This window comes from Schistocerca cancellata, chromosome 8 (assembly GCF_023864275.1).
Source record: "Schistocerca cancellata isolate TAMUIC-IGC-003103 chromosome 8, iqSchCanc2.1, whole genome shotgun sequence".
NCBI lineage: Eukaryota > Metazoa > Arthropoda > Insecta > Orthoptera > Acrididae > Schistocerca > Schistocerca cancellata.
Window position 1 is genome coordinate 321,828,362 of NC_064633.1, and position 20,129 is coordinate 321,848,490.

The following is a 20,129-nucleotide window of genomic DNA, read 5'->3' on the forward strand; positions in this document are numbered from 1 at the left end:
AAGGTACTGAAATGAGGTTGTCAGAAATTGATAATAAGTAGAGTAGATGATAATTTTGGTATTTGCAGTAATTGATATTCTTAACTCTTGTTCAATGGAAATACTGGCCATTTTTTCTGTACTTAATGGTATACAATAGATCTAGAAAATATGATAGCAGTGGTACAATGTTTATCAATGATGGTGTTGTAAATTTTCTAAAAATATCTTTAGAGAGATTCTAAAATTGAGAGGCCAGGTGGCTGGAGTCCACCATTGCCACCACTGCCAATACACAAGAGCTCTCATCCCAGGCTGAATCATTTTATGCAATGAAAAATAAAAAAGGATATTACAATAAAATTCAGCATGTCCTGGACCTACTTAACTTGACAGAAATACAGGGTTTACCACAATTTTTGCAAATGAAAGTCTATCCTGATTTTTAGCATATTGGAAGCGACTGAAAGTTATGCCAAATAAGTGCATATCGTAATGTTTAAGCGAATAGTTTTGTGGAAAAAGCTACATTTCCAGAATGAAATTTCACTCTGCAGTGTAGTCTGTGCTGATATGAAACTTCCTGGCAAGTTAAAACTACATGCTGGACCGAGACTCAAACTCAGGACCTTTGTCTTTCATGGGCAAGTGCTCTACTGATTGAAGTAAAGCTGTGAGGATGGGTCGTGAGTAGTGCTTGGGTAGCACGGTCAGTAGAGCACTTGCCCGTAAAAGGCAGATGTCCTGAGTTCACATGTCAGTCCTGCACACAGTTTTAATCTGCCACAAAGTTTCAAGTGACATTTTGTTTTAAGGTTTCCCTTTTAACTCTGCATCACAACTTTTGCTACTTACTTTTCCCAGCTGAAAAAGAAACATCACCCATCTTATATAGTGTTCATATTTTTGGAGAAAAATTCTGTTTCAATGATAACAAAATATCCATCATAAATAGATACTGTTCATCATTGCCTCTGTAAACATAGTTAATTATCACAGTGTTTATATTTTCTCATGACTTAATACTGTATAAATTATTTTAAACAACTAGCTCTCCAGTTACAAGTGTGGATGTCTTTGTGTCTAAAAGCTGTTTTAGTTGGCTATATTTTATCATAAACAGTACATTTTCTCAATTCCATATGGTATCAAGTTAGCATTGAGTCATTAAAAGTACCTGTAATTTGAAGGAAATGTTGGTTTCCTAATAGTTCATTTAAATTACTGATAATTGCCAAGGGATCAGAAGCATTAGTGGCAGAGACAGCTTTTTTAAGTATGATGTAATGTGTGTTATTTCCCTTTTGCCAACTTCTTCTACAACATAAACACTAATCACTGACAGAGGACTCGCAGCAAATCTTAATATCACTATTATTAATGTTTAGTTTATGAAAAGGAACTCATTGTCTTTGACGACCAGTTTTTGTTCACCGTAACTCCTATATATCAATATGCTCATCCTTCTTCTGTAGCCACATGACATGCATTATGAAACAGATTTAGACATTGACAGTTGATAGTGAACTGTGTAGCTGGGTAGCCAATATTAATCTTATGTGCAGTTTCACAACAGATATAAATGTAGGTCATGCCTGCATTGAACAACATGAGTCCTGACAAGAAAGCATCAAGATTGTTTGCAACTGAGGAACTATTTGTCATGGTGTATTAATGTTCTATTACTGTACTGTTTTATTGGGCTTAAATTGTGCCCACATGTTTCTTGACAGACTGGATGAGGAGTTCACTACTGAGTTTTTGAATGTATATTGTCATGTAAAATTTCACTTCGGATAGCAGACAGTATTTTGTTGATTGTTAACTTCCTCTAACATCAAGTAATACTTGTGCTAAGTAGTTATTGAAAGTTATATTTTATTGTGATTAAGTTAATTAAAAGATTCTGCAGTTAAGTGAGTGCTGAGTTCTTGTTTTAAGTGGACATGATTAAGAGTTTATGTTATGTGATAACCTGAAGGGCTACCCTGTATTTTTTTGCAGCTTATAAACAATTAAAATTCATGTAATATAAAGCATATTAAGTGTTGTGAATATAATAGAGGGAAACATTCCACGTGGGAAAAATATATTTAAAAAGAAAGATGATGAGACTTACCAAACAAAAGCGCTGGCAGGTCGATAGACACACAAACAAACACAAACATACACACAAAATTCTAGCTTTCGCAACCAATGGTTGCCTCGTCAGGAAAGAGGGAAGGAGAAGGAAAGACAAAAGGATATGGGTTTTAAGGGAGAGGGTAAGGAGTCATTCCAATCCCGGGAGCGGAAAAACTTACCTTAGGGGGAAAAAAGGACAGGTATACACTTGCACACACACACATATCCATCCACACATACACAGACACAAGCAGACATTTGTAAAGGCAAAGAGTTTGGGCAGAGATGTCAGTCGGGATGGAAGTACAGAGGCAAAGATGATGTTGAAAGACAGGTGAGGTATGAGCGGCGGCAGATTGAAATTAGAAATTAGCGGAGATTGAGGCCTGGCGGATAGCAAGAAGAGAGGATATGCTGAAGGGCAAGTTCCCATCTCTGGAGTTCTGACAGGTTGGTGTTAGTGGGAAGTATCCAGATGACCCGGACGGTGTAACACTGTGCCAAGATGTGCTGGCCGTGCACCAAGGCATGTTTAGCCACAGGGTGATCCTCATTACCAACAAACACTGTCTGCCTGTGTCCATTCATGCGAATGGACAGTTTGTTGCCTTTACAAATGTCTGCTTGTGTCTGTGTATGTGTGGATGGATATGTGTGTGTGTGCAAGTGTATACCTGTCCTTTTTTTCCCCCTAAGGTAAGTCTTTCCGCTCCCGGGATTGGAATGACTCCTTACCCTCTCCCTTAAAACCCATATCCTTTTGTCTTTCCTTCTCCTTCCCTCTTTCCTGACGAGGCAACCGTTGGTTGTGAAAGCTAGAATTTTGTGTGTATGTTTGTGTTTGTTTGTGTGTCTATCGACCTGCCAGCGCTTTTGTTTGGTAAGTCTCATCATCTTTCTTTTTAAATATAAAGCATATTAAGTCATTTAGTTCTATTTTTAAGTATACAGCCTGTGTTCAAATGCAATACAATTGTGGATATGGCCATAGTGTAGTCAGAAGGGGAGTAATATATGTAGATGTTAGGTTGGAATTCCGTTGTGGTGATTGTAGTAGAGAACTAAATGGGGAACTCAATAGGTCTCTCCCATGGAACCATAGGCTCTGCAGAAAAGACAAGTGAATCACTGAGCAGGAAGCAAAGATTTGTACCCTTCAGTGTTCAGCCAGGAAACTAAGTGTAGGTTATCAAGAAAAGTGATTAGGAAGAAACAAGTCTCCCTGCTGGGTAGTAACCATGGCAGGGGTGTATGCCAAATGGTACAGGAACAGGGAACCATGTCACAAATATTGGGAAGTCCATCCAGAGGTAGGTGAGAGACAACATAGAGAAATTGTGTAACAAATCAGTGTACCAAGTTAACTGAGAACTGAGATGGTTGCTGCAGTCTTTGCAGAGAACTCATATGGGAACCATCCTGACTTATACTATTGGAAGATGGAAGTACACAAAGCATGGTCCATGTCTTAATAGAAAGGAGAAAGACAGGTTAGCAGATTTGTTAGCTGAGAGGATGGGGGAGGGGAAGGGGCATGATTACACACGAAAAAATTCCTGTATCTGCCGGTGTGAGAGAGACAAATTGAAATCATGAAACTTCCTAGCAGATTAAAACTGCATGTGTTGCACCAGATCTTGAGCCCAGAACCTTGCCTTTCAAATGCAATGCTCTTGCCAGTTGAGTCATCACAACACAACTCATGACCTGTCCTCACACTTTACTTCTGCCATTACCTTTCTCCCATTTTCCAAATTTCACAGAAGGTACTGGCAGAAGTAAAGCTGAGAGGACAAGTTAGAAGCTGAGCCTCAATGGCTCTGGGTTTGAGATTAGGCCCAGTACACAGTTTTAATTTGCCAGGAATTTTCACAGTTTTAATTTATCCCTTTTAGCTGTGTAAACGGACAGCAAGTAGCAATCTTTTCACAGAGAAAATGTATCTCATTTGTAGACCTACTGACACATCCCAAATATCTATTGACACATCCAAAATCATAGTGAGCTGTTATATATATGATCTGTGGAATAAGCAACAAAAAATACTAAGCTAAACAAACAATCATCCATGGGATAAGAGTTTCCTAATTTCTTCAGTAAGATTTATCCACTTAAGCTAGGTAATATTTTACATAAAATGTTGCATCACATGATTCTTTCGTATGAGAAAAATTGTGTTTACAATAAATAGGACTTAAGAACTCAGAACAAAACACATAAATTTAAGTAAGTGGCTGACAGAATCCACCTCATGGAGCACACTGTGAAGAAGGAATATGATATGTAGACTGGTAAATGGTTCTTTTGTTTCGCGTAACTTTGCATCAACAATTGGAAATGTAGCAAGGTGGAATAGCTCAACTTGTTCTGGTATCACTCCTAACACAGTTACTATTTTTATGTAATCTGTGTACAGCGTTTACATGAAATGTCAAAATACTTTTACAAAATTGCAATTTTTGATCCTTATTGTTTATAGGATAACTTGCTTTTGGTTGATGGTTACAATATAATTTTTCAATATAGATGGGTTTATTTAAGGAAGTATTATGTAAAACCAAGGGCACTCAAACTCTGATCTAAAACCTATTTTTCTTCTGTGCAGATACCCACTATGTCATGTATAAAAATTTTATAGTTTAGGAAATGTTATTATTGAAAAATGTTTTTCTCAGAAGAAACACAAGATTAAACAAATATTATAATGAAAAGCCTTCATAGCTCCAGCGTGACCATATTGAAGCCCCAGTTTTTCTGACTATAAAAACATTATGAGGAAACTGTTGTAGTTAATGAAATATTCAATTTCAAGATTTAGTTTCTTGAATAATATTTGAAGGTTTTTCCCAGGGATAAGCAATGATGGGGTAGATGGGCCTGCCGCCCTCACCCTCCTACTGCTGTGGCAAAGAAAACCTTTCCTTTGTCTGCAGTTAGTGCAATATCCCAGTCAAGGACTTGTGCCACATACTTTAATTTACTTTACTAAATGTGTATTAACTATTTATTACATATAGATCCTGTCTTTTATGACATTATTAAAAATTTTAATACTTTGCATCTGAACATCTTATAAATGCATTGTAAAAAATTACCTGCTTGGACAATAACACACTCAGGCATACTCTAGTGGTCACCTCAAGGTATTCAAGTTCAGTCAGTTGCCAGTAATGTCTCAGGCAATCAGTTACAGCCTAACAGTGTCAATCACCTCTGATCATAAATAATTAATCACTTATTGTGACTCTTTATCAGTTGACCACCAGCAAATCATTAGTTATGGGTTTATAACGAGAATAATAATTTGCAGATGCCACTTGTATAAATAGATCAGCCTCCAATGAGTCTATATAAGGTATTAATCTGATTTTATGAAAATAAATGGCCATTGTGAACTCCTAGCTGATCATCACTTGTGTTGTCATTAAAATAAATCCATACTGGCTGTATTTTAATTTTTCAAGTGTTGCCTTATTTACTGAAAACTGTTACTAGCATCTGTTTTATTATCAACTGAACCGGAGATATGACTTCAAATAAGGTAAGCAGATCAGCAGCCTTACAAGTCCATTTAGAAGACATACAGTTCCCTAGAGTCAATAAACATAATAGCCTGCCTTCGGAAGAGCGTGCTGCACTATAGATTTTATGAATATACTGTTGATTAAACTGAAAATAGAATTGAAATCTGTTCTATATTTTTTGCCTCTGCTCACAACATTCTCCTGAAGATGAACAATCAAATATTTTCACTCTTTGTGAAATATTGTATTGAATTTGTAGAAATCTACTAAGTAAAATATCTTAAAACCAGTTCTTTGTCATTAATGTGTTATATATTCTTTTTCTTCAAAAGGTTTATGTAAGGCGCCGACAGAAGCGTTTCAACTATGGACAACGCTGCACTCCAGTATCACTTGATGCCTATAGTGTTGACAGCATCTCTGTTTACGACAGTGTCAGGTCACGGAGGAAAGGTCTATTCAGATCATCAAAGAGATCCTATGGAAATCTAGCTTTTGATGACCCGGTTAGTTATTCTCAGCAATTTTACTGTTCTGTTTTTACTGTGTTATATTTCTTAACAATTACAAGATTTGTTCAGTTTTGGGGAAGAAAGCCTTAGGTAGATTCATTCTACAGTCTTTAAAAAGAAATCACAAACATGTTCACTCACAAGTTCATGTTTCACCTACTGAGAATTTGTTATGTCATCTTCTGTACATATCACATACATGGTTAAATCCTCAGTGTAATACAGACTCAAGAAATTGATACACTAATGAAATTAATTACAAATGCATGAAATGTAGAATAATTTATTAGTAGCCAAGAATAATAATGATCTGTTTTATTTTTCAGAACTCTCCTTCACATCCAATGAACTTTGCAGGTTTGGCAAATTTCAGTTCTGATACATCTGGACTGCAAGAAGAGTTTGAAGCTGTTCCACAAGTTACAGTTACAACAGATGAACTCCCAGATGGTGCTGATGTGAAGAATCGATATTCTAATGTCATCCCACTTCCAGAGACTCGTGTACATTTAACTGCAAAAGAAGGGGAGCCCCTCTCAGATTACATTAATGCCAACTATGTCAGGGTAAGAAGTAACAGAATTTGGAAGTATGTCTATATTTACATGATTCATGCTGTGACCTATATAAAGTCTATCATAGTAACTGAGTGAGTAAAGTATTGCTGCTACTGATGGTCTGAAGTAAGTTACTCAAATTTTACTTTCTCTCTCTCTATCAAGCACTGACTTGAGTGCACTCACATCCATTGTGCTGATGTAGATGTAAAATGAATTCAATTTCAGGACTATAACTTAGCAGATAATCCATCTTGTCTTTGGTGCATAGTACACTAGTTGCTCCTTGCTTCCTTAGATTAACGAAGGAAAATATCTGGTTACATTTCCAAAACCAAGCATGAACTGCAGCGGCAACATGTTCATCAATAAAGACTGTCACCTCATATCATAATATTGTGACAATATTGTCACAATACTGTGACCTGATGCAGTGTTCTCAGGTCTTATGTGGTTACATATTTTTCCCTGGGCAAGTGTATGATATGTTTCTGCATGGATTACTCTAAACATCTAGAACCAGAAACAGAGAGGAAGAGAGATTTAGGTACGCCTATGCTAGGACTCCTGCACTACATGCAAAAAAATAAATAAATAAATAAATAAATAAATAAAAATAATAATAATAATAATAATAATAATAAAAGACAGCTAAAGTTTTGCGAAAGTACTGAAGAAGAGATATTCTTGTTTGTAATCTGCTGTTCAGGTTTCAGTCCTAACTGTTCCTAATAGCCTGTGCCTTTGGTGTTGGCTTTAATTTAGCCACTTTTGCATTACCTTTCACAACTTACATAAGTCTTTTTTTTTAAACAATGGGAAATCCAGCATGGAATAGCAACTATATGAAAAGGATAGATGCTAATCACTTCATATAGAAGGCACTGAGTGGCAGACAGTAGTACTAAAAAAGACTGCTGGATATTATTACTTACTGGACCAAGTCCATCAGACACAAACAAAACAAAACACACACACACACACACACATTCACAGAGTCATGACTCACACCTAGGTAAGACCACTGCCCCTTCTGGGCATTAAGGGCTGACTGCAACTGTGTCTGAAATGAACAGCAGCCTTTGCTGGGATGCATAGTGGGGGTACAGAAGAGGTGTGAGGTGGGGAGGGTGAGGAGTAACATGGTAGGGTCAGGGGCAGGAGAAGATACTAGTGCTGCCTGTGGGAAGGTTCGGGGATCTCTTGGGTGACAGGATACTAGGCTGCAATGTGCAGTGCCAGGAGAACGGCGGTGGGGGGGGGGGGGGGGGGGGGGGGCGCAAGTGTGGTTCATCTGTAAAGCTGTAAAGGAGTCTATGTATACAGAGCACTAGTGTGACCCATCACATAGACACTGAAGCAATTCAGAGGTGGGATGCTAAATTTGTTACCAGTAGGCTGAACAGCACGCAAATATTATGGAGATGCTTCATGAACTCAGATGGGAATCACTGGAGGGAAGACCTTTCCACAGAATGTTGTTGATAATATTTAAAGAATCGGCATTTGAAGCTGACTGCAAAATGGTTCTACTGCTCCCAACATGTATTTTGCATAAGGACCTTAAAGATAAAACAAGAGAAATTAGGGCTTATGCAGAGGCACAGACAGTCGTTTTTCTCTTGCTTCATTTGTGGGTGGAAAAGAATAGGAAATGTCTAGTAGTGGTCAAGGTACCCTCTGTGATGCAGCTTTTATAGTATGTATTTAGATGTAGAGAAAAGCAGCAAAGGGGAAAGGACTATTCAGGTGTGCTAGCAGGATAGAAGGTGTACGTAGTGTTGGACTGGGAGCAGGTAATTGGATAAGCAGGTTGAGGACAGGGACTAGCAAAAGTTGAGGACAGCAGGTTACAGCAAAAAGGGTATATTGTCGGAAGAATTTCCTCCTTTGCATTTCAGGAAAGCTGGTGTTCCTGGCAAGAATCCAGGTATCTGGCAATCTTTTTTCTTTTGTCTGTGTCTCCTCTATTTGGTGAGTAGCACTTATTCTTTTCATTTTGTTGTTACACATCTCTCTTATTTTCTCTGTAATGAAAGATACTATTCTGATTATAAAAATTTAATGCTTTCAATTGTAACTGTTTGCTCTACTTTCTTATGTTATATGAACAAATGTACCCAACTGAACCACTTAAGTTGTATAGAGATGATGTTACCAATATTTTTATTCATTAATAAATTATGCATGTTATAGACCATTTCTTTAATAATCCTTTGTTTTCCAGGGTCCAAATAATGAAGAGAAATTCTATATTGCTTGCCAGGCACCTCTTCAATCAACAATAACAGATTTCTGGCGTATGGTCTGGGAACAACAGACTAAAGTCATATTGATGATCTGTAACCTGGTTGAGAGTGGCTCTGTGAGTTTTACAAATTTCTGAATTACTTTATACATGTGTCTAAATCTAAATTAATCTTTCTTTATATCCGCACATGTAACTTTCTATTCACACTTTGAGGGGGGAGGTCATGCAGTTTGGAAGAATTCATTTGCTCTTTTCAGGCCAGTTGATTATATTTATTATTTCTCACATTTGCATTACAAATTCCAAACAATATATTACAAACATAAATAGTTATTCACATTTCAGTTTAGATTATGGCTTTTACAAAAGTGCTTCTTCCAATTTAGTAACACAATATTTAACACCTTACCCCAATATCTACCTCATAACTTTCTACCAGCTCACTTGTTTTATAATATATTCTACAGTTTTATAACTAATATTTTCATGTTACCTGCACTTTGCATTTTAGTGATGGTAGAGTGTACTTATATCTATATGTTTAATAGTTACTTTTCCTTGCAGTGTAACATTCTTAAAATTTAACATGTACATGTAAGTCTCAGTTTGCCCTTTCTTTTACAGCATACAATGTCTTAACTCTATGTATTTATCCAAATGTAGGGGAAAGGTCTCAATAAAGGGCTTCTGTTGAGGAGGACTGAACATAGCAATTCCAAATTAAGTTCTTGTTGAAATAGAGGCCTAAGGTTCATGTGTTATCATTTAGTCTTAGTAAGGAATCCCATGGTGTCAATTAGATGTCTCTGAGTGCATTGTTTTCCAGACTCATATGTCTACAGGATATGACAATAAAGTTCACTGATTCATTTCCAAATAAATTTCTGTTGAAAAAAGAAATATAATTTTACACTTCACAATTCAAAGTATTCCTTCTGAACTTAAACACCCTTCTCCATACCTGTTTTCCATTCTTTGGAGTGATTTAAAAATTGTAAGATTAAGATAGTGCTCTCCCATTCTAAACTCTTGTTTTAGAATGATTAACATGATCTCCTGATTCATTATAATGATTTGTGATACATCTCCTACCATGAAGCAGTGATCTGAGTTTCATTTGTTCACCTTGTGCACGGAGATGGCATTCATGGGATTGTGAATGGTAACAGCACATAATGCTTTCTTATCATTCTGCTTAGTTCTTAACTTCCTCCTACACTGGAAGAATGAATCTCTCTTCAAAAGGCACTCACTGTAACAAGTTTCACCATTTCACTGTTTTCTGTGTTTATTTGTCCCACTTCACAATGAATTCATTCACAACTCACTGATCTTCAAAACAACAATCCCTTTATATCACCACAATTACCAAACATATGTGCTAAGAAAATAAAACTATGCTCGCCACTATTTGACTGCAAGAGTCTAATTATTATTGAGATTTTTGGAGCATGAAGAAACAAATAGTCACAATCGCCAACATTCCAGTGTTACCACAGAACTGGCTAGGTAATCTATAGCTAGGTTTATTATCAGTCTCCTTATTGTCATATTAATATGACAGAAGTGCACCATCTATGGTTTAGTCACATTTGGAACTATACGCAACCATCATGAGGCATGCTTCTAGCATTTTCACACACACACACACACACTCACTCACACACACACACACACACACACACACACACACACGCACACACATATGAGCAATAGTGTTGAGTACCATATTGTAATACCTAATTGTTTAATATTGTATCATCAGTGTAAAGCACTAGTATTCCATCAGAATTATTATGGGTATGTCATATGTGTAATTCTATTAAAATGGAAATTACCTTGAGAAAACTATGAATATTCAAGGAAGCAAAAGAGAAGAGAAATGTGTCCTTGGAGTCTTTTGTGATGGCATACATGAATAAAATGTTCTCGGTTTTCCAGCCGCATCAGTTCGAATAATATCCTTTAGCTTTCAATGGCCATCTCTGCCATCGTCATCAGGAGTTCATTGACTGCCAGGGCTGCTACAGTTTCTCGCTTATATAGCCATGATGACATCATCGGCAGCCAATCAGATCGACCCAATGTGGCGCATGCGCATAAGTCGACCTGGGTAGTGCCAGGGGCAGGCACCACGTTTGAAACTGCCTCTCCTGCATCGCACATCTGTCTTTGCTTTCTTTCAATGTCCAACGCCCGGCCCCCATGCCCTGCTGAGTGTGTATCCCTGGCCTCTGTTGAAATTGTTGTTGTTTAAACAAATCTTGGCCCCTTCCTTTATAACGGAGTCCCAATATGTAGACGCATGAGCCAACACTTTTGTATTTTTGAACTGTATTTTATGTCTGTTTTTAGGCAATGCTCCGCTATGGCCGACTTGTCAAGCTCCCTTTGTTTTAATATGGCACTTGTGCTCAGTACAACACTCTGCAAGCGTGCGAATTGTTTGTCCAATACACATGCTGCCACATTCACAAGGTACACCATACACACCAGGCACCCGAAGAGTAATGTCGTCTTTAACAGGGTGCAACATATCTTGTATCTTGGGCGTGGGCCTCTCCTCCAGGGTCCAGTTCTCTGATGCCTGCTTCCAGGCCTTCCTGTGATGCTTTACCCTCCCCAGTGATTCTGCTGCCAGCTGGGCTGGCGCATATGGGTCCCTCCACACCAGCATCCTTGGTGTCCCCAACCTAGTGGCCGGAGCTTTCACCATTGGAACCATTTCACTGTATTGAGAAAACGGACATTGAGATGCAGCCAGAGCCCTTGTCCCTGGTCCTCTCTAATGGCACTTCATGAGGGAGCAGCTACCTTGTGTGTCCATGGCCATGATATTTCTGCCCCTACTCACCAATTCTGGCCAGGAATCTCCTTCCGCTGCCGCAGTCCTTGTCTGCCACATCTGCTGCAGAGGCCATGGGTGTATCAGCATTTGTCCCAGTGCCCACAGTGGCAGAGTGCCCTTTCCCCCAGGGGAGGTGTGCTGTAACCCTGTATATTATACTTGGATACGTGCCACAGAACCAGGTCGGTGGCATGCTACACTTTGAATTTTCTGCCAACAGCATACGCTTGGACTGACTACCAGAGGCCACATGCCTTGTGCACATGCCATGGCATCTGCCATGCTGTCTACTGGAGTTCTCCATAAGTGCTGTGCAACAGGCACTCAATCTGATATTGAGTTCTTACTTATTTTCAGCAAATGTTAGTATCAGTTTCTGTGTTTGTGTCTGTGGTCTCATCTGTTGTTCACTCTTATGCTGAAGAAGAATAAACTTTGATTAATTGTTGCCATAATGTTGTTTATATCTTACATTACGATACATAAGCAGAAAAAAACAGAAAAATGAAGACAAAAACATCAAATACCATAAGAAAATCTCTTTTGGGACTGTTTCTGCCGTTGTGTGGAATTTCATGATGACAGTGATCACCCTGTTCATTGCCCACATCACTAATTATAAGAGTAAATTCTGGTGTGATTGCAAAAAGTGTATTTCTAGTGACATATTACATTGCAGATTTTCATACTAATGCATTAGATTATTGACAAGTTCCTTAAATTTTCCTGATTTGAAGTTTTCCAGAAAAAAATAGAATATTTTTAAAGTATTGCATGCTGTTTTTTATTTGTCCTTTGGTACTAATTCATACTGAATGTCTTAAAAAAGTACTCTAATCAGTGGGCCATAAATGTGCCTTCTCCCACATTTTTTTGTACCAGACTGGAATGATACTGGGTACTGATTGAAGCTTGTTCAAGGGTTGGTTTGAGAATTAGGAGCATGTGTTGGATATGGGTGGGAGATCTGTTTGTAGACAAGATTTGGAGGGTAGTGCCTGTAAGCCAATGCTTTGGTAAGACCTTCAGCACAATGCACTTGGGAATGATTGTCACCAGAGATGGCTAACTGCATGGAACAGACTTTTGAATGTGGAACTGACACCAGCTGTCAAAATGTTGGTACTGCTCTTGGTAGTTTGTACACTTTAAATGGAGAGAAGTTTTGTGGAACTATGGGAGAGGTGCAGTTCAACATCCAGTGAAGGCAGCCCACACTGTGTTGGATAGGCCTAGGTACCTAGCAGGAGACATTGTTCCTGCTGACTCTCTGCCTGTAGAATAGAAATTCTATTTTACTCATAAGCTGTAACTTTAAATCATTCTGTAATTTCTATATGTCTTTTCTTATGTGTAGAAATGACCATTAATTTAATGATATATTTTCTCTATAATTCCCTGAATGTTAATAACTAATATTTTCTTTACTCTTTCAGGAGAAATGTGCTGATTATCTTCCACCATCAGAAGTGCTTGATTGTCACAGACTGTTTGGTGACTTCCAGATCACTCTTAAAAAGAGAGAAGAAAAAGAAAAATATGTAATTTCAACACTGCAGATAAAGGTATACACTTCAAGCATTGCAAGAGACCACAAATAAAAATTTCATTCATTTAAAGGTTCTAATTAGGTTCATAATTAGGATTTACAAGTCTTTTGCAATTAATAAAGTGCTTGTTGCAGTTATTATAACATACTTTTTGTGATTATGTCTGCCAATCTGCACTATTATCAACAGCTATCCAATTTATACACCAATGGAAAAAAACTTAAGATAAGAGATGACAGACTCTTTAGGACAAAATGTTGATGGGTGAGTGATTATGTAAAAAGTAGAGATGACTTGTTGCTCAGAATATTCTTGTTCTGCTTCACAGCCATTTCTACTTTCTGTATGTCTATCCACTACTCAAAAATTGGTCTCCAATGACTATTCTCTCACCCGTTATTTATTTTTCACTTGTGGCTTCCCTTTGGAATGAATTACCAAAGATGTAATTGTATTTCACGGCACCAAGACAGTGACAGCACAAACTGAGATGCCCTCACAGTGATTTTAAAGCAAAATAAACATTAGAAGATTTGATATCAATTGTTTGAAAAGTGTACTTTTTTCAGTTCTGACATTTAAATTACTTAACTCCAGTGAAGCTTGCAAGGCCAATTGTCTTAACAAAAATTTAGGGCAGTTTCAAAGTCATGTACATCAAGTTAACAATTCTTTTTAATTTAATCACTGTTACAATTACATGATTCTCTGTACTGCCAAGTTTTTTTTTTCTCAACAGCAATAACTTTTTATTGTTGATCAATGTTTTATAACTTATTCTCATTGAGTTACTTCTAACTTCAGTGTCAGCAGCTCTCAGTCTTGTGGTTAGCGTTGCTGGCTCTCAAACGTGTGTGTGTGTGTGTGTGTGTGTGTGTGTGTGTGTGTGTGTGTGTGTGTGTGTCATCCTCACCATCATGTCATCCTCATCAATGTACAAGTCACTGAAATGGTCTCAAATAAAAAAGACTTCTCCAGGCAGCCAAAGTTCTCAGAAGGGGATTCCCAACCAAATATACTACATGCACATTTCATTTTTCTAAACTTCAGTGAACAGTCCCATTTTACTCCATATTCACTTTAGTACCTTTCTTCTTTCTTGAAATCAGAGGAGATGAGTGCCATTACAGCAAAAAGGTAACACTTGCCACAAAAGAATAAAATGATGCAGACTTTCCATGAGTGTTTTGACAATAGTTTTCATTTAATGTGATTTATGGCTCTTGCAGTCACTAAAATAGTCCTCAGTGATATTTGCTGTGCAATTTATTTTAAGAAATGGCTTATACTAGTAGTCTCATACAACATGGGACTTAAAGAAGAGCTTTACAATTGTGAGTACAATCACCACTGAACGGTTTCTTCATGAAGTGGACGTAAACATGAGAAAAATGTGTCCAGATGAACAGAACTCGTATTCTGTTCATATACTGAAATGCATTTATATTCCACCTGCACATTGCTAACAAGTGTGACTTATGTAGTTTATGTATTAAAGCAGTACTTGCTTCCTGTAAAAGCTACAGATTTTCAGTTCATCTCATGTAATTAATACATAGATACTATATACATTATTCTGCTACAGTTTTATCAAATAGTTGAATATTTTTAATTTTTTTTATTTATTTATTTTCTTCATTTGCAACTTATGTTCCATTTTGTTTTGCAGAATCTAGAGTCCAACCTCTGGCGAGAGGTAACACACATGTGGTTTGCTAGCTGGCCTGAACAGGGAGTGCCTGAGGATCCAAGCCCACTGATTGCATTCCTGATAGAAGCAAGATCTCACATGCGTAATGCACCTGGACCACACGTTGTACACTGCAGTCCGGGCACAGGCCGCACTGGAACCGTCATTGCCTGTGACATTCTCATTCGTGAATTTGAAAGGACACGAAATGTAGATGTGCCCCGCTGTGTATATCGCCTACGCAGGGATCGAGCAGGAGCAGTCAAGACCAAGGAACAATATATATTTATATATAAGGTAATGTACAGCTCAGATACATGTTATACCTCCAAATTATTGCTGCTTACACTTAACAAAAATCAAATATTCAAGTATATTGTTCAGGAGTCATGGATACAGAATACTGATTTATAAGGAATTACTAGCCATCTGGATTGGTGCTGTTGAAGATAAATACTTCTCAACAATGTGACCAAGGAAAATATTGTTGTGAAAAAAATCTATATTTTGCAATAGCAGAATTATTAATTTCTTACTATTTAAGAAAGTGAGTTAAACAATTTTTCGGTTGTATCCAGCTTGATGTCAACTTCAGTCATGACTCTCATAATGGATGAGAAGAAAATGAAGCAAAATAGACTACTATGAGCTTATGTCAAGCTGATGGTGTCAATCAATGTGGAAACCATAATACTGATTATGAATCAACTGCTGATAAGTGCCAAGTTCAAAATACTTAAGCCACCAACTGACCTCAGCCAATATTTAGTCTAATTTGGCCTTAGTTGTCTTGTGTCATTGGCTTTTTACCTGTCAAAACTCATTTTATCCTGCTGTTGCAAACACTCTCCATCCTCCAGCAAAACTGGAATGTGGATGAATAAAAAACTTGAAGTGATACAATTCATTTATTCATTGTGTTCCATGCAGGCTTCCATGAAGAGGAACATTTTTAAGTGTTTATAAAAAGTCCATGTATAAATTAAGAGAAGGAAGTGTTAGGAACCAATTTTGCATACTGTGTTAATAGTTAAGTAGCACTAAACTGCTACATACCATTTATTTGTGCTTATAAAGGTATAGTGGACAAAGCAATATTTGCAGGACAGCTTAAAAAAAGCATGTTTTTACCAATATTACTGCTTGCTTAAAGTTTGTATGATGATAAGCCTCTTCATCAAAGTCCATCATCAGGTTTACACCAAAGTCGACTTTCATATGAAAAAGAATTAAACCAGCAGAGTTAACATGAAAATTATCATATGTCATTTATTGAGGTTAAGCAAAGTTCTTAGAAAACTGATTTTTATTGTAAGTAAAAATAATTTTATTAAAAAGAAAATGTATTGCTGGTGTTAGAATTTTGATATCCTTGATGGGACCAATGAAAGAAATACAGCTGTCAACATGAGACATATGAATGTAGCTAAACTTACCTGTTTAACAAGACATTTAATTCCATTTATCCAATCTGAAATTAGCCATAGTCATTAATTGTTGACCATATTCTAAAATATGAGAGAGAGTAGAAAATAGTTATTAAATCTTACAGTTATAATCTTTGCAATTTCTCCTCTTCCTATATTTCTATAAGGATTCGTTTTAACAATACTAAGAAAGTTAAGAACAGCAACTATTCACATATCATTTAATGATTAGTGTTACATAGACACTCCAGAAATCACATTAGCCTTTCAGGTGCAGTATCACTGATTTCAGCCAATGGAAAATTCAGGATGGAATGTAACAGTATCATGAAAACGATAGTTGCTACACACCATACAGTGGAGATGCACAATAATACTATGAAAAAGATAGATTGTGACTCACCATAAAGATGACACATTGAGTTGCTGACAGATATGATGAAAAAATTTTAACACATAAGTTTTTTGTCAAAGCCTTGTTCAGAAAAGAAAAAAGCACACAGATTCCCACATGCAAGCACACCTCACACACACATGGTTGCTATTCCTGGCCACTCTGGCAGAGTTTGACTGGAGCGGCCAGAGATAGTGCTCATGTGTGTGAGGTGCGCTTGCTTGTGCAAATGTTTGTGCATTTTTCTTTTCTGAAGAAGGCTTTTGCTGAAAGCTTATATATAACAGTCTTGCATCAATCCTGTCTGCATTTCAGAACGTCGTCTTTACAGTGAGTAGCAATCTATCCTTTGCATAATATTGTCAATATTCCAACCTGGCCTTTCCATTGTTTTATAATGCAATATTATTCATTCTTTGACAAACTCAATTATACCCCTCACCAGGGTTTCATCAACTTCTAATTATGCTATGAGGTTGCAGATATCTCACCCAAAATCCTCCCTCATCACCTCAGATGGCATCCATCCCAACTCAAACTATTCTGTATGCATCTCCATGAGTGTCAAACACTGTATACATATAACGTGAACCTGGACATCACCCATTTACCTGACATTTTCTGCAAATGTGAATGCAGCTGCTCAGATGAAGGATAAGGAACGAAATTATAATAAAAAAGATGGGGAAAAATCTGATCAGCAATTGGTAGCAATCATAAATATGAACAAAAGAATTGCACAAAACAGGATCATTGACAGACTGAATAATATGAGGGGGGGAGAGGGGAGGGGTGGAGGAGATCAATTGAAATTTCGTATTCTTGCCTAAATCTTACTGATACACATTCAAATGCAATCTTTTGCATCTTCAGTAGAAAGTAGTGAGACACATGTATCAGCTACTGTGAATTATCGATAACAAGGTATAAACACTGTCAGCTGATAATCTGTGGATGCAACCCTAAATTAAGCTGTTCTTTGCCAAGCAGATTCTCTGACACCTTTGCTCTCTGTCTTCTGTTTGAAGCAAACCTTCATTTTAATGTTGCCATTAGGCTAACCATGGTCTGTTTGCTATGTAGAATTTTCTTATTGTGTTCTTTTGTAGATTTCATAGATTGCTTTGTGTTTAAGGATTAGTAAATGAGTAACTTAACCAACTGATTTCTTTTCATGTGTTCACTAATATTTTAATATACATTTTCTGTTCTTTGTCAGGTTCTCAATCATTATGCGGCAATGCTCACTGGTGGAGTTTTGGATTCAATATGAATATTTGTGTGCAAAACAAAAAACAAAACAAAAACTTTAGTTCGACAAGATCATGATGTTCCAGAATTTGAGAGCTGTCATTGCAGCCAAAGGAAAAAGTATTATGAATGGGGGCCAATATATTTAGAGAGATGTTGTATTCGTGTCCACAAGGATCTGAGATATGATAAGATCATGTGTAAATGATGTGTTTTGTGTGTATGTAGTGTCCTGGCTTCCTCATATGGACTGCAGTTGCCTGTAGCAGTTTTGTCCATGAGACAGATGCAAGAAATCACCTACTGTTGTTACAATTCTTAAATAATTCCTTTGTCTTTTCATGGATACTTGAATGCTCTAAGTGCTTTTTATGAAGTGCCCTATTTAACAATTAGTCACCAAGCACAGAAATTTTTCTAATGTAAGAGGCTTTGATAGAATTAGTATCATTAAAGGATGAATCAGCAGAAACCACCACACTGCTGCAATTACTTTAACATATTGCTTTGAAAAAATGAATTAAAGAAAAAAATATAAGTTTGCTTTAATGCACTTTGATTCCCATTTCTCTGTTTTAATGGGATTGTCTGTGATATAATTTTAAAATTTTAATTTTAAGCAGATGACTGATTAATTAAAAAATTATTTCTCTTCTGAAAGTAAAGCATTCTATCTGCATGCAGATAAGATTATTCAGGCCACAATTATTTCCTGGAGGATGCTCTCTAGGCAGCAGCAAAATGCCTGCCACCAGCTACAACAATTGTGTAGTTATTTATTCTTAATTTATTGTGTATCACTGTATTATATAATATATCAGAACTGTCAATTATTAAGATTTGGAACTATACACCAGCTATTCATTCATCCAGTAGACTGTCAATGTTGCTTGATACTTTAGTACTGTATTTTAAAATGCAATACATGTTCTCCAAAAAACTTAAAAAGATATGAAGAATATCTAAGGAATGAAGTAACCACTCATCTCTCCACTCCATTTCAGTCCAATACGTGACCTATGTTTTTTATTTAATCTTTTGAAGCTGAAGTGTAAACACTTTTAGGCCATTTGAGACTACTGTTATGTGTATAAGATTAAAAAATGAATTTATGGAAATTTTATCTGATGTTTACTGTATTTGTAAATAATACATTTAAGCAGATATTTTCATATTTATATTTTGTGAAATGACTGTGTGATATATGATTGTTACCTACATTAGAGATAAGGACAAAGCCTGTAATCTGTACATAATGTTTATGTCACAGTGACAATTTCTCACAATTAGCTGCACTGCAGTTCTGAGTTAATCAGGCTGTTAGTGGCAGTTAAATTATATAAATTTGTTATGTACAAAAGAAGATCCTGTCTTATGTAATGTTGGTCATATAAAAATATTACTGAAATTTGTCTTAAGTTCCTTTCATGCTTGCTACCACAACATCTCCAAAATCCTTTCATAGTTACCGTAATTCCTATTCCCTAAATTTCAGGTTATCTGGTCCTGTTTAAATAATTCTTATTATCAGAGAGTAAGCATCACCTTCCATTGCAATTTCCTCAGTTCTTAGAAGATATTCTAATATCCTTCCATGTTATTTCACAAATTGATCTTGCCCTATTTTGCTTCATATGTTTGTAAGCATCATTAGTAGACTGCACTGACTGAAAAAAATAACAACACCAAGAAGAAGTTTTGCGACATACATGAAAGTTGGTAGATGTGTTTCTACATCTGAAAGATTATGTCTATCCAAATTTTGCACCAGTCACATAACAGTGGCACTATTAGCACCACTATGAGGATGCAAATTTAGGTTCCTTTGAACATAGGCTGTAACAGTTGTTAGTTACCTATGAGACAGCTTAGTTGATGTTAGTCAAGAATGCTTTTAAGGCAACACAAACACCATCATCAATACCTCACTGAGTTTGGATGAGGTCATGTAACAGGGTGACAAAAAGCTAGATGTTCCTTTCGTCATAGTGCAGAAAGACTTGGCAGGAATGTAGCCAATGT

The 20,129-nt window shown here is 36.8% G+C and overlaps 1 protein-coding gene across 1 annotated transcript in view; it reads left to right on the forward strand.

Annotated features, from left to right (window-relative positions):
- Nucleotides 1-19,515, forward strand: part of LOC126094434 (uncharacterized) — a 514,476-nt gene extending 494,961 nt beyond the window's left edge. Inside the window, exons 17-22 of the mRNA XM_049908800.1 lie at nucleotides 5,960-6,133; nucleotides 6,466-6,705; nucleotides 8,924-9,061; nucleotides 13,232-13,360; nucleotides 15,015-15,332; nucleotides 18,076-19,515. Of these exons, the coding sequence (XP_049764757.1) occupies nucleotides 5,960-6,133; nucleotides 6,466-6,705; nucleotides 8,924-9,061; nucleotides 13,232-13,360; nucleotides 15,015-15,332; nucleotides 18,076-18,129 (1,053 nt within the window). The 3' untranslated portion in view covers nucleotides 18,130-19,515. The remainder of the gene's footprint in view (nucleotides 1-5,959; nucleotides 6,134-6,465; nucleotides 6,706-8,923; nucleotides 9,062-13,231; nucleotides 13,361-15,014; nucleotides 15,333-18,075) is intronic.
- The last annotated feature ends 614 nt before the right edge of the window (nucleotides 19,516-20,129 follow it).